Here is a 24,776-nt window from a genome sequence, read left to right as displayed (position 1 = left end):
TATTTGTTTATTTCTCTTTAAAGTTTTCTATTTTTTGACTATCTTGGTATTACCTTGGTAACTGATATCTAATGGGACTTATAACCTCAGTCAAATTGGGTAATTTAACAAGGTGACACAATTGCAATATAATGTATAAGTGCAGGATGTGAAGTCTTTGAATGTAGCATAAGGAGAACAAAGTACCACCTTGACCAGTTGGAGAATAAATTATCCAGGAGGTTCTTGGAGAAAGTAATTCCTTATTTGACTTTTTTTTCTCTCATTCAATAAGTCTTTTCCCTAGTTTTATTGAGATATATTGAAATCTACAGCATTGTATAAGGTGTACAGCATAATGATTTGACTTACATATACTGTGAAATGATCACCACATTAAGTTTAGTTAGCATTCATAGTGTCATATAGAAAGAGAAAAAGAAAAAAAATACATAACTTTCTCTTAACAACATTCATATTATACCAAACAGCAGTAACTATAGTCATCATATTATACATTAAATCCCTAGTACTTAATTATATTATAACTGGAAGTTGGTAACTTTTGACCATCTTCATTCAATTCTTCCTCTTCCACTGCCTCTGGTAATCACAAATATAAAATCTAAGAGTAATTTTTCGGGTGTAGGTAAATTTTTCTTTCCTTTTTAAAATAGAGAAATATAACATACATATAGAAAAGTATATTAAATAGATGTGCAATATTGTGAGTAATTAAAAAGGAAAACTCACAGTTGACCACCAGGTCAAGAAATAGATATTGTCAACATTTCAAAAGTGTTTTGTTTCCATTAGGGTCACAGCTCTCTCCCTTCCTCCTGTTGGAAACCACTATCCTAAATTTCATGTAATTATCTCCTGATCTTTTATATAATTTAACTATTAAGGGGACATCTGATGAGGTTTTTTTGTTTGTTTGTTTTGGATTCCACATACAAATAAGATCATGCAGTATTTATCTTTCTCTGACTTATTTCACTTAACATAATACATCCATGTTGTTGAAAATGACAAGATTTCTTCCTTTTTATGACTGAATATTTCTTTGTGTGTGTGTGTGTGTGCGCACAGACACTCACACGGGTGTACCACTACACTTTTATTCATTGATTCCTTGATGAATACTTACATTGTTCATTATTTATCTTACTATGCACAAAAGGGTGCAAACAGGTCTTCAATGTGGTGGTTTTGTATCTTTTGGATATATATTCAGAAGGAGAATTGCTGAATCATGTGGTAGTTCTATTTTTTAATTTTTTTGAGGAGCCTCCATACTGTTTTCTATAGTGGTTTCACCAATTACATTTCTACCAACAGTACACAATCGTTCCCTTTTCTTCATATCCTCTCCAGCATTTTTTTTTTCTGGATGCTAGCCATTTTATCAGGTGTGAGGAGATATCTCATTGTGGTTTGGATTTAATGGATTGGTTAGTAATGTGACTACTTTTTAGGGGGAGGGTTTTTGGAGGGTAGCATGCTCAAAAAAACCCAGCATTATGTCAAGTACATTACATTCTTAGATTTGAAATCCCAACTTTAAAAAGAAAGTCGTAATGGGTTTTTTAATTTCCTCCGTTTGTCTCTAAAATTTTTGTAAATTCATGAATGTAAATGTCACTGTAAAATCAGAAACACTATACTATGATTGATTAGTCCTAAGGGATTTCTTAAATTCCATTTATGCTAAGATTAATAAACTTCATTTTCTTTTTTTAAATTAAATTTAATGCAGTGACATTGATAAATCAGGGTACATATGTTGAGAGAAAATATCTCTAGATTATTTTGACATTTGATTGTGCTGTATACCCCTCCCCCAAAGTTAAATTGTCTTCTGTCACCTTCTATCTGGTTTTCTTTGTGCCCCTCCCCTCCCTCAACCCCTCTCTCCTTCTTCACCCCATCCCCCCTCCCTCCACCCCTGTTGCCATCACATTCTTGTTCATGTCTCTGAGTCTCATTTTTATGTCCCTTTTATGTATGGATTCATCTTAGTTTTTTTTTCTGATTTACTTATTTCACTCCATATAATGTTGTCAAGGTCCATCTAAACTTCATTTTCTAAGGGAGAATGTGAGAATGGTCATTTACAAATTTAAAATATATCCTGACAAAAGATGACTTTGGGAGTTGAGAGGTAAAAGTCCTTTGAAGTGATATCATTTGAAGAGTAAATAGAATTTAATGGGCCGTGAAACTCTAGGGTTCTTTTTGTTTAGAAATTAAATCTAATAGGGTGACATTGATTAATAAGAGTACATAGCCTGATCAGGTGGTGGCGCAGTGGATAGAGCGTTGGACTGGGATGCGGAGGACCCAGGTTTGAGATTCCAAGGTAGCCAGTTTGAGCATGGGCTCATCTCGTTTGAGCAAAAAATTCACCAGCTTGGACCCAAGGTCGCTGGCTTGAGCAAGGGGTTACTTGGTCTGCTGAAAGCCCACAGTCAAGGCACATATGAGAAAGCAATCAATGAACAACTAAGGTGTCACAACGAAAAACTGGTGATTGATGCTTTTCATCTCTCTCCATTCCTGCCTGTCCCTATCTGTTCCTCTCTCTGACTCTCTGTCTCTGTAAAAAAATAAAATAAAATAAGAGTACATAGGTTTCAGGTAAATATTCCTATAGCATTTTAACTGTTCTTTGTGTTATATGCTCATCACTCAAATTCAAATCATTTTGTCATGGTATATTTGTCCCCCTTTACTCTCTTCCCTCCCACCCCGTTCCCCGGTAACCACTTCACTTTTATTTATGTCCATTAGTCTAATTTTTATATTCTACCTGTGTGTGAAATCATATAGTTCCTAGCTTTTTCTGATTTACTTCACTTAGTATAATGTTCTCAAGGTCCATCCATGTTGTCATAAATGGCAGTATGTCATCATTTCTTGTGGTTGAATAGTATTCCACTGTGTATATGTACAACATCTTTTTTATCTAATCCTCTATTGAGGGACACTTTGGTTGTTTCCATGTCTCGGCCATAATGACAATGATGTGATGAACATGGGAGTGTATGTGTCTGTGCGTAGCAATGTTGTTGAGTGTTTCACATAGATATCCAGTAAAAGGATTCCTAGTTCATATGGTAGTTCTATTCTTAATTTTTTATGAACTGAAGTTTTAAATGTGTGTATCTAGTAAAAATATTTTCACTGATAAGGACTATGAAAGAACAGATAAAATATAATTATCTTAATAATTAAAGCATCTTGCTTATTAATATGTCAATTACTTTGACCATTTTTTTAGAGAGAGTAAAAGTTAGGAACTCTTTTAGCATCCTTATCATGTAATTATAAATCACTTAATAATGCTCAGAAATGCACCGCCCATGATGGATCATGCAATTAAAATGCATGCATTATTTGGACATCAAGGAAATTCTGACTAAATACTTTAAAGCCACCATTATATGTCTAATATCGTATTTTGATTTAATCTGACAAAATCTTGAAAGTCATTATTCAATAAAAAATACAGACATCTGGTTAATAAGCTTTATTGTGTAACAATAGTAGTAGTAGTGTAGTAGTAGTAGTACATAAGAACTCAGTACAGAGTAAACCCTTATAAGGGGACACAATCAGCAACCATAGCAGGGAGTAGAGGAGGGTTATTGGGCATACAACCTAGGAGGAAGGAAAAGCAATAAATCTGTGTTCTATTCTCTAAACTGTCAGGGTCTTATTGTGGAGCTTGGGAATTTATGTTCCACCTTTCTGAGCTTTAGTTGGCTCAACTCTAAAATAGAAAGTGAGAGCTAGATGGTCTCTAAGGTGTTCCAGCTATAACAATACAGGATTCCAAGGACAAATGCCAAGAACTTGAAAAATGAGGATGTTACAGGTAAGAGGAGGGAGAAGCACAGAGCCATGGAGATGGGGAAAGAACAGCTTCCTTATTTATTTATTTATTTATTTATTTATTTATTTATTTATTTATTGTGCATGGGCAAGGTGTGCTGTGGGACAGCAAGAACCTTAAACAAAACTGCTTAATTACTGTGAAGATTATGGGGACAATAAATTCAAAATGTATAAGACAGAATGCTAAGCCAAGTAGGGGACAATAAGCAGAGACCAAAATGAAGAAAGAGATACTATTTTTTATGGTCAGTAGTCTGACTTATCTTCATGCTCCCCAACTCATGGTAGAGTCTGTGTACCTGCATGGAACTTCATTGCAACCCCATCCCCACACTCACACACCAAGTAAAGAAAGGAGGTGTTATAACAGATGCCTTCTTTTTAGAGCCGCCCAAGTAACCCCCTTTTATGAGCAAGGAAACCAAGGGCAGTTGCTGAGAAGATGGTAGTCAATCCAATCAGTTTCAGCAGACCTGGCACAGAGGGCAAATGTCTCTCCAAAAAGGTCATGGTAATGGGGTGCACAGGAACATCCTGGGTTCAAAGAACATTTGGTGTCAGTAGAGGGCTTGTGCACAGTATTTCGTCTTGTTCTCTGAACATGACTCACTCTTGCCAACCTATAGACCATTAAACATAACATTCCTTTTGATCATAACACTAAGCCCCATCCCCCACTGTGCCTTTTCCTTAACTTATTCTGACTTATTCTTCAAGCCTCAAGTTATATCGCTTCCTTAAGGAGCCTCTCCTGTGCCCCCAGGCTCAGAAGATCACTCTCTTTACATTCTCAGCATGTGCTCTTCATCACACTTGTGCTTTTTGGTTATCATCTGTTTTCTCAATCGCATGTTGAGCTCTCTGAAAGCACTGCTGGTGTTTTATCACAACCGCTGGTGCAGGTAGGTACCCAATAAATATTCGTTGGTCCAATCAGCCCTCAATCTCATCTTTGACAAACACTAAAAAATAAATTGGACTGGAAGGGTTATTCTTCTCAACTTCACACTTAGAATAACTTTGATCATTTTGACCCTTGTCCTCTACAATGCATTTGAATCTATCTTGTACATGTCTCTCTTTTCAGTCAGGACTACTTCCTGGGTTTTATTACAAAAAGAACAGTGCATATATTGAAAATATATTTTTAATCTAAATAGCTATATTTCTTTTCATCCTTTTGCCCCTAGACAGGGAATGCTGCCATATCTTCTTTTCATCTCCTACCACCTGTTGAGAATCACCAGGTTAATGATTTATTCAACAAACATGTGTTCAGTTCTTAATATTTTTAAAAGCCTCAGACCAAAAGAAAAATCGTATCTTTCCTAGTAATCTGTAATGAATGTAGCTGTTACAAGTTTATCAAAGTTCTAAATCTCTCACCTCTGTCTTAGTCCATACTACTAAACATTCATGGGCTAAATCACTTAGGGACAGATGTGTGACTATACACAAGTGAGACAAGTGTGTCCTTTTAGCAAGTAATTGTTTTTAGAAAAAAGAGATTTCAACTCATGAAATAAAATATAGCCTACCACAGACTCTGGTTCAGACTGCCAGATTTCATCTTCTGGGATTTTCTTCATAGCATGCAGGATCTGAAAAGAAAGAGTATCCTAGTGAATAACAAATATGACACCATGTTCCTCTTAATCTTCTCTTTAAATAAAGGACTGAATCTCAAGATATCTATCAAAAAATGCCAAGTAATAGCCAACATGGTCCACTCAACCTTTAAAAGGCTTGAAAAAGTCTTTCATTGATGGTATAAGAGGCTCCAATTCCTCATCATAAATTTTGTTTGTGAACATGACCTAATAGAGATGAAATCAGAGGAATTGTCGGGAAATATATAAATAAATTCTGAGTCCTAATAGAAACATGCTTGGTTCTATATTATTAGACTTTGGTTATTTCTCAAGGGGAGTCATAGTGATCTTTTGGCCCATAGGCTCTTTTTATCTTGGGTGACATGATAAATATTTTCATTGTTATTTTTGGGTTAAGGTGTTCACTTCAACTGAGACTACTCTTAAAATTGTGTTTCATTTGTCTTTAGATGGAAGTTACTGGAGAGCTGGCCTTTAGGATCTCAAACATTTTTCTCCTGCTTGTCAGGCCCATCAGTTGCTTCTTTCCCCACAGCCTGTGACCCCAGGCCCTACCTCTCGAGCTGCTCTCTCCCCAGCCTCCACAGCTCCCTCCATGTAACCACTCCAGTGTGTGGCAGTCTCCGTGCCTGCGAAATAAATCCTTCCTACTGGCTGACGTAGAACCCTTGAATCAAGAACAAAGAGGTAGAAGTAGTCAGTATCAAAGAACCAGAGAACCATCCCACAAAGATCAAGGCTGGTTGGTTTCCTCAGATTTTAAACATTAGGAGTACATTGTTAATTATAGGAAAATTTTCACAGGTTTCTCCAGTTCTTGCATGATCCTTGTCACAGAAAAAATGGAATAAAAGCCACAGTTCACTCTTGCACTATGAGCTTACAAAGTAAAGGGACTGACATCAGTTGAGCATGTATTTTTTTCACTTACATGAAGTCATGTGTAGCTCCTTCTATGGCTCACTTACACTTTATAAACTAACATATGCCCTAGTCCCTACCTGGCTATTCCATCAATAAACTTGACAAATCACTTTCTCTCACTGAGCTCTGGATTCACATCTCTTCAAGGGCAGAGTCCAATGATTTCTAATACCTTTTTTACCAGTAACATAACAAATATGTGAGTCTGCCTATGGCTCCAAAACAACCATTCATGAGTGCTTACCTCTAATAGTGTTGAGTTTTATTGCTTTAGATTAAAATAGTTAAATTTTATTAGGTGCCAAACGCTCTTCTTAGTGCATTAATCCTCACCCATAACTCTATAAGTTTGGAACTATTATTATCCCCACTTTGCAAATAAGAATATAGAAGTACCAGAGACTGTGGTAGACATTGTGGTACATTTCCCAGATCCTTCTTCAAGAATGATGGGATTATTTTAGCTGCTGAATGATAATCTTCTGATAGCAGTCCTCTTTGGATATTGCCCTTGCTGAAGAAAATTGACTCACTAAAGTTCATGCCTCTTTCCAGCAGCAGTTGAATCTAATGACTGACCATCATGGGGGCTATTAAGACCTGACCCACTCGACTCACTTAGAACAACTCTAAAGGGCCATCTCTAGTTCCAGAGCTCCCTGTAGTGACAGCTAAGGCCTTTACTGGAACTGTATTACAGCCCAACTTTTCCCTCTGCCCATTCCTGTTTCATTTCTCTCTCACAGGTGTTGATACCAAAGGCTGTCCTTAGCACATATCTTGTATGCTAATCTTTATTTCAGAGTCTGCTTCTTGAGGAACCTAACCAGCAGCAAGGTAATTAACTCTAGGTCACAGCTAGTAAGTGGCAGAGATGATATCTGACTGTAGAGCATACAATCTTAAACACTTGGTTTACTCCCTCCATCTATTGAATTATTTCTTTAATCATTTTAATAAACTCTATGATATAACTACTATGATCATTATCCCATTAACTTTTTTTTATTATCCCATTTTATACACGAGCAAGCAAAGTATAGGAGAAACGTGTAGTGACTTGCCAACAGCCACACTGCTTTCAAATAGCAGACAGGATTTAAACTAGGCCTAGTAGATGTCAAGGTCTCTATTTTGCCTAGTGTTCCATCATCACTGGTTAACAAAGAGTGTCCATATATTACACAAAAGGATAAATGTGTCACAGAACTTGGCTTCTAAGAGGGACAGTTTTTTGCCCCTTGACAAACACTGTCAACATGTTATGATTCATCCTATCCCAGGTTTCTATTATATGGAGTAAGAGATGTCTCTACCCAGAGCTAACACCCATGTACACATACATTGTTCACACTGTAACACACTGTACACCACCAGACCTTTTATCAGAAAACCAAATGGGATGGCTTGAATTGGTGGGTTTTCCTTCTTCAGCTCTTAATGTAGCCATAAAGAAAAAAGGGAGTAGAAAATAGAAGATATTTTAGAATATTAGAATACTGATGATAATATATGGAATAAACTGGACCGATTCATAGTCAGCATTAAGTGAATAACCTAAGGGTATTCAGGAAGGTTTCCCTGAAAGAAAAAGTAAATTTACTTCCTCCATGTTCATTAAACAATATTGCTTTCATCACACTTTTACATCTTTCAAACACAGGGAATTAACCCCAAATTGGAAACCTGTGGGAGGCCAGGCCACCTCAGATAATTAAATATTAGAAAATAGAATAAAGACTTAGATAATTAATTGTGCCAACAATTGAAATGCAATAATGTAAAAACCAAAATTTAATTTCAAACAGTTATTTTTTCTGCAGTTGTGGTGTGAAAATCTTCCCTTTGGGCTTCAAAGAAACAAATCTTACACCTAGATAAGGAAAAATCCCTGCCCCTCTTTTGCAGGTGAGTGAGCAGACAGTATACATTTACAAAAAGGATATTTCTATGTATATTTCCCATGGTTTGAGGCAGTAAAATATTTCCTTATTTGTTTTTCTGCTTAATCACTTGTAATCAGTTTTTAGTTTACACAAAAGTAAAATTGTTGAAGAAATGTGTGTTTATTCTATTTTAAACCTGTACTCTTCTTTTCATCTAAAAGAAGACCATTTCTGTATACTTCCAAAAAGATAAAGCTTGGAAGATCTATGAAGATAAAGCTTCCTGCAGTATCCCAAACGTCATTAACCTGAAAGATCAAGGGAGGCCATATGGGCAGGTAATCCGTGCTCATGCTAGGAGTTAAATCACTAAAATATGCTGCGCCTTAGTTTCTATCCTACAAATTGAAGCTTGTGATATGAAGCTTGGCACATGTCTCTGGGAAGAAATAAAGATGAAAAGGGGCATTACCATGTCACCACGAATAACTGATAAGATAGAGTTTATCTTGCTTCTCTTATGTAAATATGGTCAGGCCAGTGTAGGTGAGTGTTCTTTTACTCCCCACACTCCATTGTCAACAGGTATTTTCCTGACACACCTTATGGGATTGAGCATGAATTTCCCTTTCCATGGTCAGAAATCTAATTACATCACAAACCAAAAACAAAAGTAATGCTCTGATTGGCTTTTCTCTGTTAAAAAATTAAGTTTTACATTTCTGAATGTGTTAAATGAAGTAAAAGATCCTATCTACTTTTTGATTCTCCAGTTCATCCTCTGTAGCACCCAGAGCCCAGCCATGCAGAACTTTTCCCTGAATATTCCATGAACTTGTAGTATTCCAAGCACCTGCCTACAGTGCATTCCTCAATAGCCTTTCTCTGCCTTCTACAATCCTCAGATGGTATAGGTATTATGAAGCATTTTTAGATTTCCTTAGGTACGAATAGCCTGTCCCTCTTGGGTTCCCTTGGTATTTGTATATCCCTCTATTACAGTACTTAATCTGGTAATTAAAGTCCTTACCATAGCATTAAAGCAATGTTTGATGTTCTCTTCCTTCCATGTTTTTATACCAACTCCTAACACTACCCCAGCCCCCAAAATTATCAATTCCTTCACAGAAGGTTTTTCTTTTTTCTTTTTCTTTTCTTTTATTTTCAGAAAGAGAGAGAGAGAGAGAGAGAGAGAGAGAAAGGGAGGAAGAGAAGAAGGGAGAGAGATGAGAAGCATCAACTCATAGTTGTGGCACTTTAGTTATTTACTGATTGTTTCTCATACTGCCTTATGGGGTGGGAGGCTCCACTTGAGCCAGTGACCCCTTGCTCAAGTCAGCAACTTCAGGCTCAAGCCAGTGACCATGAGATTATGTCGATAATCCCACACTCAAGCCCACAACCTTGTGCTCAAACTGGTGATGCTGTGCTCAAGGCAGTGACCTTGGAGTTTTGAACCTAAGACCTCAGCATCCCAGGTTGATGCTCTATCCACTGCACCACTACTGGTCAGGTGAGTGAGCTTTTCTTGATATCAAAATTTTAAGCACAAGGCTTGGCAAATTGTTACAACTTAGTCAATAAATGTTGAATTAAACCATTACTATTGACATATTCTACGCTCACAATATTCAACAATTAATTAATCCAATAAGTAGCTAATCAGGTGGTGCCCTTTGGCCCCAGAATGTTCTCACAGATGATATTTTGCCATCTTCAGGAAAACAGGGAACGTGCTAACCAAATTCATCATGTATCTTCTCATAGCTATAGGTTTTAATATTTGACCAGTTTTCATGGACAGATTGATTAGTCATTTACATTTACTCACACCTTCTTTTAATTATGCACTCTCAATAGCCTTTTACTCACTACTCTACATTTCTTATTTTGTTTAGACTGAGCTTTTGACAATAAATTATTGCATATTAATCTCGTAATTATGATAATCACTGATGTATCACTAATTCACACTTTGTTGTTATCATCAAATACAATTAACTAAACACTAATGAATCATACTTGGATGCACAGCACTTTGAATGCTAAAAATCATTGAATTATGCATTTTGAGTGGGTAAATTGTGTAGTATGTGCATTATATCTCAATAAATATGCTAAAAAATGAGACTGATTATTAACATACTAATTATTATTTATTATATACCATTTGTGTTTATTCATACATCTGCTAAGTAAAGTGAGGATCAGGGAGATGACATGACTTATCCAGGATGACCAAGTTGATTATTGATAGAATCAGGAGTGTAAACCAAACCCCTTCACTTTGAGGTATAGAAATCATTTTTTATAATACTGTACCTATGTTGCACTTATACAGTTCCATTTAAGCAAATTTTACTGAGATATACACTCAAATATAAAGATATTTCTTCTGGCAATATGTGACCCTTTGACTATCTAAAATTCCTATTCTTATGCTTAAACCTTCTTTGGTTATACTAATTGGGATTACTTCTTCAAATAAAAAATGAAAGGCACCACCATAATGGAGAATTATATGTTCTTTCATGAGATTCACAAGATACAGATGAAACTACGGATGAATATATATATATATTTCCAAAGAACAGAATAACTACATAAACCTGGTTAGAGTTTAGATTCACTTTAGCACACTTTTACTCTACCTTCCATATTGAGTCATGATCCCTGGGGGGAAATAAGTCGTGTAGCATCCTCCTGAGTACTGATCCTCACACCAGTTCTTCTCTTCATAGTGCACGGGCTGCAAGGCAGAGTGACAAAAGCTCAAAGAAAACTCAAAAGAAACTATATACTCCAGAATAAATCAAACACAGTTCAGCAGGCTTCATGTTGAAGAACCACTATATATATGTCTGAAGTATACCCATATTATCCTGATGTTTTTAAAGATTTCTTTGGGCAGGTAAATTTTCTTGGTAATAAACTTTTAAGAAATTCTGACTTCAAAATTTTTCTCAGTTGGTTCATTCATGTCTCAGGTACTATTTATAAGTTGAAATTGTCCAGTTCCATTTTTAAATTGGTCTCAAATTTTAATAAGTTTTAGTGTCTAATGTTTTCAAAGCAAGTTTAAACAAGGATTTGTGCTTCTGGAGTAGTTGGAGTAGGAAAAAACAAACAAACAAACAAACAAACAAACAAAAAACATGACTGTCAAGAAAAAAGAATGGTTGGATTTATGTTTTGGTGAAATTGAACTTTGTTGAATAAAGTTAGACAAAATGTTTTCATGGGATGTAGAAAATTCTATTACTTATAAATAGTTATTGGTCAAAGTATGTTTCTGCCATGAACAGGCAAAACATTACATGACATTTTGCAAAGCTCAAATTATTTATTAAAGTAACTAAACATATCCATTATCACTAAGTATTATTTTGAAGAGATAAAATGACCATGGCAACTTTTTTTTTTTTTTTTCCTGAAGCTAGAACCGGGGAGAGACAGACAGACTCCCGCATGCGCCCCACCGGGATCCACCCGGCACGCCCACAAGGGGGCCATGCTCTGCCCACCAGGGGGCGATGCTTTGCCCCTCCGGGGGGTCGCTCTGCCGAGAGCAGAGCCACTCTAGCGCCTGGGGCAGAGGCCAAGGAGCCATCCCCAGCGCCTGGGCCATCTTTGCTCCAATGGAGCCTGGGCTGCAGGAGGGGAAGAGAGAGACAGAGAGGAAGGAGAGGGGGAGAGGGGGAGGGGGGGAGGGGGGGAGGGGTGGAGAAGCAGATGGGCGCTTCTCCTGTGTGCCCTGGCCGGGAATCGAACCCGGGACCCCTGCACACCAGGCCAACGCTCTACCACTGAGCCAACCGGCCAGGGCCTGACCATGGCAACTTTTAAGAGAAAAATGTCACTTTAAAAATAAAGTTTGATAAGGCCCTGGCCGGTTGGCTCAGCGGTAGAGTGTCGGCCTGGCGTGCGGGGGACCTGGGTTCGATTTCCGGCCAGGGCACATAGGAGAAGCGCCCATTTGCTTCTCCACCCCCCATCCTTCCTCTCTGTCTCTCTCTTCCCCTCCTGCAGCCGAGGCTCCATTGGAGCAAAGATGGCCCGGGCGCTGGGGATGGCTCCTTAGCCTCTGCCCCAGGCGCTAGAGTGGCTCTGGTTGCAACAGAGTGACGCCCCGGAGGGGCAGAGCATCGCCCCCTGGTGGGCAGAGCGTCACCCCTGGTGGGCGTGCCGGGTGGATCCCGGTCGGGCACATGCGGGAGTCTGTCTGTCTCTCCCCGTTTGCAGCTTCAGAAAAATACAAAAAATAAAAAAAATAAAGTTTGATAAAATATTTTGTTTTAAAAATTTGCAGTCTATCAGGGAAGATACAAACAAGTGGAAGCATATACCATGATCATGGTTAGGAAGAATAAACATCATTAAAATGTCTATATTACCCAAAGTAATTTATAAATTCAATGCAATACTGATTAAACTACCAATGACTTACTTCAAAGATATAGAACACACATTCCAAAAATTTATATGGAACCAAAAGAGAATATGAATAGCCTCAGCAAACTTGAAAAGGAAGAATAAAGTCGGAGGTATCACACTTCCGGATATCAAGTTATACTACAAGGCCATTGTACTCAAAACAGCCTGGTACTGGCATAAGAACAGGCACATAGATCAATGGAACAGAATGGAGAACCCAGAAATAAACCCGCACTTTTAAAGACAACTGATATTTGACAAAGGAGGTAAGAGCATACAATGGAGTAAAGACAGCCTCTTCAACACATAGTGTTGGGAAAATTGGACAGCTACTTGCAAAAAAATGAAACTAGACCAACAACTTACACTACTCACAAAAATAAACTCAAATGGATAAGAGAGTTAAATGTAAACCGTAAAACTATAAGCATCTTAGAAGAAAACATAGGCAGTAAGCTCTCTGACATCTCTTGCAGCAATATATTTGCTGATTTGTCTCCACGGGCAAGTGAAATAAAAGACAAGATAAACAAATGGGACTTTATCCAACTAAAAAGCTTCTGCACAGCTAAAGACAATAAGAACAGAATAAAAAGACAAACTACAAAATGGGAGAACATATTTGACAGTACGTCTGATAAGAGGTTAATAACCAAAATTTATAAAGAACTTGTAAATCTCAACACCAGGAAGACAAACAATCCAATCCAAAAATGGGCAAAAGAAAAGAATAGACACTTCTCCAAAGAGGACGTACAGATGGCCAATAGGCATATGAAAAAATGCTCAACATCACTAATCATTAGAGAAATGCAAATTAAAACCACAATGAGATATCACCTCACACCAGTCAGAATGGCGCTCATCAACAACAAAAAAAAGAATAAGTGCTGGCGAGGATGTAGAGAAAAGGGAACCCTCCTACACTGCTGGTGGGAATGCAGACTGGTGCAGCCACTGTGGAAAACAGTATGGAGATTCCTCAAGAAATTAAAAATCGAACTACCTTTTGACCCAGCTATCCCACTTTTAGGAATATACCTCAAGAACACCATAGCACTGTTTGAAAAGAAGAAATGCACCCCCATGTATATGGCAGCATTGTTCACATTAGCAAAAATCTGGAAACAGCCCAAGTGTCCATCAGTGGACAAGTGGATTAAAAAGCTTTGGTACATATATACTATGGAACACTACTGAGCCATAAGAAATGGTGACATCGGATCATTTACAACAACATGGATGGACCTTGATAACATTATTCTGAGCAAAATAAGTAAATCAGAAAAAACTAAGAACTATAAGATTCCATACATAGGTGGGACATAAAAATGAGGCTCAGAGACATAGACAAGAATGTGGGGGTTACAGGGTGGGGGGAGGAGAGGGAGGGGTTGGGGGAGGAAAGGGGCACGAAGAAAATCAGTTAGAAGGTGACGGAAGACAATTGGACTTTGGGCGATGGGAATGCAGCATAATCAAATGTCAAAATAACCTAGAGATGTTTTCTCTGAACATATGTACCCTGATTTACCAACGTCAGCCCATTAAAATTAATAAAAAAATAAAAATAAAAATTTGCAGTCTATCCAAAGGGAAGAGAAGAAGGGAAGTGAAGGCAAAGATAAAGGAATGGGACTACATCAGACTAAGAAGTTTTTTCTCAGCAAGAGAAACTGACAACAAAACAGACTGCCAACTAAGTGGGACATTGTATTTTCAAACAACAGCACAGATAAGGGCCTAATATCCAAAATATACAAAGAACTTACAAAACTCAACAAGAAACAGGCAAACAACCCAATAAAAAAATGGGAAGAGGACATGAACAGACACTTCTCCCAGGAAGAAATACAAATGGCCAATAGATATAAGAAAAGATGCTCATCTTCACTAGCTATTAGAGAAATACAAATCAAAACTACAATGAGATATCACCTCATGCCTGATAGATTAGCTATTATCAACAAGACAGGTGATTACTCCTGTGGGTCCAGGGCCACGGTGCACACTGAAGGACGGGCTGTAACAAGACTGCCCGACGGTCGCGAGGCCACCTGAGCTGTCAGCTGTGGAGAGCAGTGGGCTGCACCTAAGAAGACACCCCCCTCTCAATTTGGGAGCCTGAGAAGTTCAATATCAGGGTGCCAGGAGATTTGGTATCTGTTACCCATGAGGAGGTGGCAAAATGGCGATCGAGTAGGGAGATGTAACAACTTCCACCTCCCAGAACCAAAGTGGATTACAACTTAATATTAAGAACCATTATCTGGAAAAATCAACCTTGGACTAAACTAAGAGGACTCTTTAACCAAGGAACACTGAAGAAGCCACACTGAGACTGGTAGGAAAAGCGGAAACGCGGAGAGGGCTGCCCAGCTCCCGAGAGTGAATGGCAGCCCAGAGAGACTCGCATGGTGGGAAATGAGTTTAGTGGAGACGGGAGGGTCCTGGGTCCCAGGAACAAATCCTCAGCCTGCAGCCCCAGAGCCTAGAAGAAGTGTAAGGACAGTATTTAGCTGTGAAATAAGTCAGGATACTGTTTGTGAGAAAGAGACAGATTTCTCAGACCCAGAATTCTTCTTAAAGGGACCACGCAGAAAACCTGTTTCACAACCACTCAACCGGGGCTCTGGGGGAAAGGGAGAGAGGAGAGAACCGAAGCAGCAGGAAGAGAGTGTAACCTAGGCGGCATAGGCAGAAACACTTTGACGGACAGCCACCCTAACCCCTGGGCTGAGTCACTCCCCAAATCTAAAATAAATATTTCCCCTGGAAACAGTAATACCAGCAGAGCAAAGCAGGACACCAGCCAAACAAGTTCTCCTGCAGCATTCAGAGCAGAGTCACTTAGAAGGAGGGAGCCTTAAGAAATACAGTATTGATGCTAGGGTCTGAGCTCCAGCATCCCCACCCACACACTGCTGAGAGCTCGCCAGAGGGAGGGCGGTGGCAGGATGTGGAAGCGTGGTCCTGTTGATGGGGTAGAAGATGGGCTGGCAATAACTGAGGCCCCGCGTGAGCTCAATCTCGCCTGCCAGGGCAGAAAGGGTGCACTAAATTGGTCCAGCTGGCTGAGGGCCTGCCTGCAATCCCACCCACAGGGGAAAGGCAAAATCCAGGAAACTGCAGAGACCTGCAGCTGAGTGATGGCATGCAGCCCTGCCCAGCCTACAGAGCTGGGGCTTTTGGCCAGACTCGCCAGAGCAACTTCAACTGCAGGGGCAGGGCAGAAGCCCCAGAACAAGCCGAGACCCACAGCTGAGTGTTGGCGCTCAGCCCCCCTGGGCCCGACGTGCCTGTGCAACTCTGCCCATGGGGGTGGGGCAAAAGCCTGGGAATAGGCAGAGACCCACGGCTGAGCAAAGGTGCTCACCCCTGCCCATGGTGCCGAGGCTTGCGGCCCCAGCGTAGAGCAGAGACCCACACATGTGGGCGGGGCGAAGGCCGAGGCTTGTAGACTGGGCACATGAACACAGCCCATCCCCTGGAAGAGAGGAGGAAACTGGAGCAAAAGCTACAGTTGGCAATGCCCATACCCAAATGCCAGAGGCAGTGGCAGAGGGGTTGGTGGGCCTAAAGACAGACCACAGCTAGGGAACAAAGAGGCCACACCCATTGGACTCCAGTGGCCACATTCTTCTTATACACATACAAAATGTAAAGGTAGAAAAATGCAAACCAATTGAATCAAGATAAATCCCCGAAAAAGTACTTCAATGAGTCAGATATAACCAAATTACCAATGCAGAGTTTAAAATAATGATAGTTAGGATGCTCAAAGATCTTAGAACAACAATAGATGGACAGACATAATCTACACCTAAAAAATGAGATAAAAGGACATTGAAATAATAAAAAAGAATCAGTCAGAAATGACTATATAATATCAGAAATGAAGACCACAATGGAAGGAATTAAAAGCAGGATGGATGAAGCTGAGGATCAAATCAGCGAGTTAGAGGACAAGATAAATGAAGGCATAAAAGCAGAGCAGCACAAAGAAAAGAGACTTAAAAAGTCTGAGGAAATTCTAAAGGCTCTGTAACAACATGAAGAGAAATAACATCTGCATCATAGGGGTTCCTGATAAGAGAAAGGATAAGGGATAGAGACTTTGTTCAATCAACTCATAGCTGAAAATATCCTGAAATTGATGCAGGAACAAGGCACACAAGTTCCAGAAGCACAGAGAACTCCAATAAAGAGAAACCCAAAGAAATCTACACCAAGACACATCATACTTAAAATACCAAAGCTAAGTGATAAAGAGAAAATATTAAAAGCTGTTAGAGAAAAAAGGCTATCACCTACAAAGGAGCCTTCATAAGTACAACATCCGACTTATCAACAGGAACACTTGAGGCCAGAAGGGAATGGCAAGAAATATTCGAAATAATGCAGAACAAGAGCCTACAACCAAAACTACTTTATCCAGCAAGGCTATTGCTTAAAACTGAAGGAGAAATAAAAGCTTCCCAGACAAAGAGAAACTCAAAGAATTCATTACAATCAAACTAGTACTGCAAGAAATGTTAAGGGGCCTGTTGTAAACAGATCAAAGGGAGAAAAGAATATAGCAAAAAAGGAATACAGCTTTAAAGAATTAAAAGGCAGAAAACAACTACATATCAATAATAACCTTAAATGTAAATGGATTAAATGATCCAATCAAAAGACATAGGGTAGCTGGGTGGGTAAGAAAACAGTACTCATACATATGCTGTCTACAAGAGACACACCTTAAAACAAAAGATGCACATAGATTTAAGGTAAAAGAATGAAAAAAAATTCATGCAAACGGACATGAAAAAAGAGCTGGAGTAGCAATACTTATATCAGACAAAATTGACTTTAAAACAAAGGGTATGGTAAGAGATAAAGAAGGTCACTACATAATTATAAAGGGAGCAATCCACCAGAAAGATATAACCATTATAAATATCTACACATCTAATATAGGAGCACCTAAATATAGACAGCAAACTTTGATGGATATAAAGGGCAAGATCAACAGCAATACTGTAATAGTAGGAGATTTCAATACCCCAATAACATCACTAGATAAATCCTCAAGAAAGAAAATTAACAAAGAAACAGCAGACTGAAAGGACACACTAGACCAACTGGATTTAATAGATATCTTCAGAACCTTTCACCATAAAGCAGCAGAATATACATTCTTTTCAAGTCCTCATGGTACATTCTCTAAGATAGAATACATGTTAGTGCACAAAAGCGGTCTTAACAAATTTAAGAAGATTGAAATCCTATCAAGTATTTTCTCTGATCACAATGGCATGAAACTAGAAATCAACCACAGTGAAAAACTGAAAAATACTCAAACACTTGGAAACTAAGTAGCATATTATTAAACAATGAATGGGTTAACAATGAGATCAAAGAAGAAATAAAAAAATTCCTAGAACCGAATGATAATGACCATACAACAACTCAAAATTTATGGGACACAGCAAAAACAGTACAGAGAGGGAAATTCATAGCATTACAGGCATACCTTAAGAAGCTAGAAAAAGCTCAAATAAACAGCTTAACCCTGCATCTAAAAAACTAGAAGGAAAAACAGCAAGTAAAGACTGGAGGTAGTAGAAGGAAGGAAATAATAAAAATCAGAGCAGAAATAAATTACATAGAGGCTAAAGAAAAAATACAGAGGATCAATGAAACAAGGAGCTGGTTCTTTGAAAAGGTAAACAATAATGACGAACCTTTAACCAGACTCACCAAGAAAAAAAGAGAGAGGACTCAAATAAATAAAATTAGAAATGAGAGTGGAGAAATAACAACTAACACAACAGAAATACAAAGGATTGTAAGAAAATACTATGAAGAACTGTATGCCAAAAAACTAGACAACCTAGATGAAATGGACAGGTTACTTGAAACATATAATATTTTAAAAATCAATCTAGAAAAATCAGAAAACCTAAACAGACCATTTACAACAAATGAGATCGAAACAGTTATCAAAAAAATCCCAACAAACAAAAGCCCCAGGCCTGATGTCTTCACAAGTGAATTCTACCAAATATTCAAAGAAGAACTAATTCCTATCCTTCTCAAGCTATTTCAAAAAATTCAAGAGGAAGGAATACTTCTAAGCTCCTTTTATGAGGTGAGCATAATTCTGATTCCAAAACCAGGCAAAGACAACACAAAGAAAGAAAATTATAGGCCAATATCCCTGATGAATCTAGATGCTAAAATCTTCAACATTAGCCAACCAGATCCAGCAATATATGAAATAAATCATACATCATGATCAAGTGGGATTTATTCTGGGGAGGCAACCTGGTACAATACTCATAAATCAATCAATGTGATTCATCACATAACCAAAAGGAAGGAGAAAAATCACATGATAATATCAACAGATGCAGAGAAAGCATTTGATAAAATCCAGCACCCAATCATGATCAAAACTCTCAACAAAGTGGGAATACAGTGAACATACCTCAGCATGATCAAGGCCATCTATGACAAACCCACAGTGAACATCATTTTCAATGGACAAAAATGAAAAGCAATCTCCTTAAGATCAGGAAAAAGGCCTGGGTGTTGGGAAAATTGGACAGCTACCTGCAAAAAAATGAAACTATACCAACAACTGACAGCATTCACAAAAATAAACTCAAAATGGATAAAAGACTTAAATGTAAGCCGTGATCCATAAGCGTCTTAGAAGAAAACATAAGCAGTAAGCTCTCCAACATCTCTCGCAGCAATATATTTGCTGATTTATCTCCACGGGCAAGAGAAATAAAAAACAGGATATAAAAATGGGACTATATCAAACTAAAAAGCTTTTGCACAGCTAAAGACAATAAGAACAGAATAAAAAGACAAACTACACAATGAGAGAACATATTCGAGAATACATCTCATAAGGGGGTAATAACCAAAAAATTTTTTAAAATCTTATTTTTATTAATTTTTAATGCAGTGACATTGATAAATCAGGGTACATATGTTCCAAGAAAACATCTCCAGATTATTTTGACCTTGATTATGCTGCATACCCCTCACTCAAAGTCAAATCATCCTCCGTCACCTTCTATCTGGTTTTCTTTGTGCCCCTACCGTCCCCTCACCCCCACCCTCTCCTTCCTTGCCCCTCCCCACCTCTCCACCCCACTCCCTGTTACCATCACATTCTTGTCATGTCTCTGAGTCTCATTTTTATGTCCCATCTATGCATGGGTTCATATAGTTCTTAGTTTTTCTGATTTACTTATTTCACTCTGTATAATGTTATCAAGGTCCATCCATGTTATTGTAAATGAGCCAATGTCATCATTTCTAATGGCTGAGTGGTATTTCATAGTATATATGTACCAAAGCTTTTTAATCCACTCATCCTCTGATGGACACTTGGGTTGTTTCCAGATCTTCGCTATTGTGAATAATGCTGCTATAAACATGGGAGTGCATTTCTCCTTCTGGAACCTTTCTATGGTGTTTTTGGGGTATATTCCTAAAAGTGGGATGGCTGGGTCAAAAGGCAGTTTGATTTTCAATTTTTTGAGGAATCTCCATACTGTTTTCCACAGAGGCTGCACCAGTCTGCATTCCCACCAGCAATGTAGGAGGGTTCCCTTCTCACCACATCGTCGCCAGCACTTATTCTGTGTTGTTTTGTTGATGAGTGCCATTTTGACCGGTGTGAGGTGATATCTCATTGTGGTTTTAATTTGCATTTCTCTAATGATTAGTGATGTTGAGTATTTCTGTTGTGTCAGTTGTTATTTCTCCACTCTCATTTCTAATTTTATATATTTGAGTCCACTCTCTCTTTTTCTTGATGAGTCTAGTTAAAGGTCATCTATCTTATTTACCTTTTCAAAAAACCAGCTCCTAGTTGCATTGATCCTCTGTATTGTTTCTTAATAACCAATATTTATAAAAAACTTGTAAAGCTAAACATCAGAAAGATAAACAATCCAATAAAAAATGGGCAAAAGAAATGAATAGACACTTCTCCGAAGAGGACATACAGATGGCCAATAAGCATATGAAAAAATGCTCAACATCACTAATCATTAGAGAAATGCAAATTAAAACCACAATGAGATATCACCTCACAGCAGTCAGAATGGCGCTCATCAACAAAGCAACACAGAATAAGTGCTGGAGATGCTGTGGTAAGAAGGGAGCCCTCCTACATTGCTGGTGGGAATGCAGACTGGTGCAGCCTCTGTGGAAAACAGTATGAAGATTCCTCAAAAAATTAGAATTGGAACTCTCTTTTGACTCAGCTATCCCACTTTTAGGAATATACCCCAAGAACACCATAGCACTGTTTCAAAAGGAGAAATGCACTCCCATGTTTATGGCAGCATTGTTCACAATAGCAAAGATCTGGAAACAGCCAAAGTGTCCGTCAGTGGACGAGTGGATTAAAAAGCAGTGGTACATCTATACAATGGAATACCATGGGGCCATGAAAAAGAAGGAAATCTTACCTTTTGTGACAACATGGATGGACCTGGAAACTATTATGTTACGTGCTGTAAGCCAGGCAGAAAGAGAAAAATATCATATGACCTCACTCATTTGAGGATGCCAATGAACAATGTGAACTGAGGAACGGAATTGAGACACAGGAGAGATCAAAGGGACCAGAGAAAAAGAGAATGAATGGAAAGGGCATGATAGGATGGGATAAATCTGAAGGAATGGGGAGATCGCACTATGGGGAGGGGGCAAGGCAGATGTTGAGGGGATGAGGGAGGGGGAATGCATTTGGCGCAACACTAGAATCTATGTAAACACAATAAATTAAAATCAATAGAAAATAATATAATAGTTAAAAAAAGACAGGAAATAAGTGTTGGAGTGGCTGTGGAGAAAAAGGAATCCACATTCACTGTTGTTGGGAATGTAAAGTAGTATAACCATTAAGGAAGAAAGTATGGTGGTTCCTCAGAAAATTAAGAATAGTACTACCTTATGACCAAGCAATCCCTCTACTGGGTATATATCCCCAAAACTCAAAAACACTGATACATAAAGACACTTGCAGGTCCATGTTCATTGCAGCATTGTTCACAGTGGTCAAGACATGGAAACAACCAAAAAGCCCTTCAATAGATGATTGGATAAAAAAGATATGGTACATATATACTGTGGAATACTACTCAGCCATAAGAAATAATGACATAGGATCATTTACAACAACATAGATGGACTTTGATAACATTATACTGACTGAAATAAGTAAATCAGAAAAAATAAGAACTGTATGATTCCATACATAGGTGGGACACAAAATTGAGACTCATGAACATGGATAAGAGTATGGTGGTTACCAGCTGGAGGGGAAGGGAGGAGAGGGAGGGGTGTGGGAGGGGACATAAAGAAAATGAAATAAAAGGTGATGGAGGACAATTTGACTTTGAGTGATGGGTATATAACATAATCAAATATCAAATTGATCTGGAGATGTTTTCTCTGAATCTATGTATTCTGATTAATCATTATCACCCCATTAAAATTAATTTTCTAAATAGAATTAAAAAAATTATAGTCGAGTCAATAGTTTTGTAATAACTATGATGCTAGCTGTGTAGGAGAAGTGTCCTCAGGAGCATTCTGTGAACTTGTTCAGCCACTGTGTTGTGTGCACCTGAGACAAATACAAACTAATGTTGGATGTAGAATGTAATTGAAAAATTAAGAAATTAAAAAAAAATAAAATGGAAAATTCCAAAAAAAATGCAGTCACATATATAACTTTTGGTAGTCATTTGTGAAAGATCTTATGTACAAAGAACTAGGCTTTCCTGAAGGGTATAATTTGTTCTAATTTTCTAGTTCCCATGTGTGATTGCTAGCTCTCTTCCCTTTCTACATCTGAAGGTGACAAGCACCTCATAAGCACTCATCTATGTTTCCTTCCAGTCAAAGAAAAGGTGGACTTCATCTTTTACTTTCCTTGATCCCATGTCTTGTTTCCTTCTGCACAATAGACAACAAAGCAAGAGTAAAGCAATTGCCCCTCTCTATGACAAAATACAACAAGGAAAAGATCAGCTAATTTTTATCATCAGCAACTAATTATTTACATTCTTTATAGAAACATAACTTTTCCAAATTATTCTAATTTTTCAATTGATTTGAGATAGAAAAGGGAGAAAAAGGAAAAGTGTCTTGCTAGCCAGGGCTAAAGACTTTTCCAAATTAAAACTGATCAACATTTTTGGAAATTTGGCAACAATCAATTTCCTCTCCAACTAAGGTTCAACAACTACCTCACAGCTTATTGGACTAATTTCAGTTACAAACTGTGTCAGACTAAGAATGTCTCAGAACATAATTTTTAAAAAATTGGAGTGTCCTGGACAGGTGGTTTAGTGGCTAGAGCATTGTTTTGGCATGCCAAGGTTGTGGGTTCAATCCAAGCTCAGGGCATATATGAGAAGCAACCATTGAGTACACAATTAAATTAACCAACTAGGTGGAACGAGTTAATACTTCCTTCTCTCTCTCTTTTAAACCCTTCACCACTTCCCTTCTTCTCTCTCCCTCAAATCATAGGTTAAAAAAAAATTAAAAAGGTGAAGTATCAGATGGCATCAGAGTAATAGCAGCAAGAGAGATACTCCTGTTCTCTCCCATTGAAATTTCAACAAATTGAATGACTATAACTCATAAAAAAAACAAACAAACAGCTATGCTGACAGGTATGCCAGAAAGATTCAAGCACCAAATGGATAAGAGGTTTGTTGAGATGTGGGGAGGAGTGCCTGGAAGCCTGAGATGCCATTGCTAGAGCAGTAAAGTTGGAAATCTGAAGCAGGAAAATGAAAGCTTTAAAGCCCTCACAACACGCCTCACTGACCAATGCAACTGCAGCCCTACCTACATCATTGGGACAGCAACATCTCAGCAGAAGAAATTCCAAGAACTTCACACAGCTAAAACTTGTAATATAGCAACATCTATTGGAAAAAACTCTCAACAATGATATTTTTTTTGTTTTTTCATTTTTTTCCTTTCCTTCATTCTTATTCTTTTTCTCTTTTGAATTTCATTTTTCTTTAATTTTATATATTTTATCCTTACCTTTAAGTGAGTGTTTTGTTTTTGATTTTTTTAGTTTGTTTTCAATCTTTTTTCCTGTGGTTTTTTTCCTTTCATATTTTTTTTTGGTGACATAGACAGAGGGAGAGAGACAGAGAGACAGACAGACAGGGACAGACAGACAGGAAGGGAGAGAGATGAGAAGCATCAATTCTTCTTTGAGGTACCTTAGTTTTCATTGATTGCTTTTTCATACGTGCCTTGACCAGGGGGCTACAGCAGAGGGAGTGATGCCTTTCTCAAGCCAGCAACCTTGGGTTTCAAGCCTGTGACCTTTGGGTTCAAGCCAGCGAACATGGATTCATGTCTATGATTCCATGCTCATGCCAATGCTCCTGCATTCAAGCTGGTGAGCCTGTGCTCAAGCGGGATGACCCCACACTCAAGCTAGTGATTTTGTGGTTTTAAACATGGATCTTCCACATTCCAGTCTGACACTCTATCCACTGTGCCACCACCTGGGCAGGCTACTTGTCATAATTTATAAAAATTTTGTATCTTTAATATATTTTTTATTTTAATTTTGTTTTCTTACTTCTTTTTTTTTTTTCAGGGAATATTAACAATACTACTCTCAAATGCCATAAAGAAAGAATAAGTAGAATACTGTGGCTAAAAAAGACAGAGATGTAGGTCAGAAAGAAAATTAAAAATCCCCAGAAAAAAAATCTTAAACACACAAAAACCTTGGAGTTAAGTGATAGAAAATTATAAATCAAAGTTCTTAAAATACTCAATGAGATGTAAGAAAACACCAATAGGCAACTTAATGAGTTCAGAAAACATATTAATGAGCAAAACAAATACGTCACAAAGGAGATTGAAACTTTAAAAATAGAAATGAGGAACTCAATACATGAATTAAAAACTGAGGGAGAAAATTTAGCTAACAGAGCAAGTCAAGACAAGGGAAATAATCAATGACATTGAAGATAGG

General features: G+C 38.1%; 1 protein-coding gene across 1 annotated transcript in view; it reads right to left on the bottom strand.

Moving 5' to 3' along the window:
• Nucleotides 1–3,496: 3,496 nt before the first annotated feature.
• Nucleotides 3,497–24,776, bottom strand: part of MAOB (monoamine oxidase B) — a 174,249-nt gene continuing 152,969 nt past the window's right edge. Inside the window, exons 12-15 of the mRNA XM_066356969.1 lie at nt 10,954–11,051; nt 6,048–6,159; nt 5,418–5,480; nt 3,497–4,413 (exon numbers count right to left, since the gene is read on the bottom strand). Of these exons, the coding sequence (XP_066213066.1) occupies nt 4,261–4,413; nt 5,418–5,480; nt 6,048–6,159; nt 10,954–11,051 (426 nt within the window). The 3' untranslated portion in view covers nt 3,497–4,260. The remainder of the gene's footprint in view (nt 4,414–5,417; nt 5,481–6,047; nt 6,160–10,953; nt 11,052–24,776) is intronic.

This window comes from Saccopteryx leptura, chromosome X (assembly GCF_036850995.1).
Source record: "Saccopteryx leptura isolate mSacLep1 chromosome X, mSacLep1_pri_phased_curated, whole genome shotgun sequence".
Classification (NCBI taxonomy): domain Eukaryota; kingdom Metazoa; phylum Chordata; class Mammalia; order Chiroptera; family Emballonuridae; genus Saccopteryx; species Saccopteryx leptura.
Note: the sequence above shows the minus strand (reverse complement) of the source record. Positions and strands in the feature narration are given on the sequence as shown.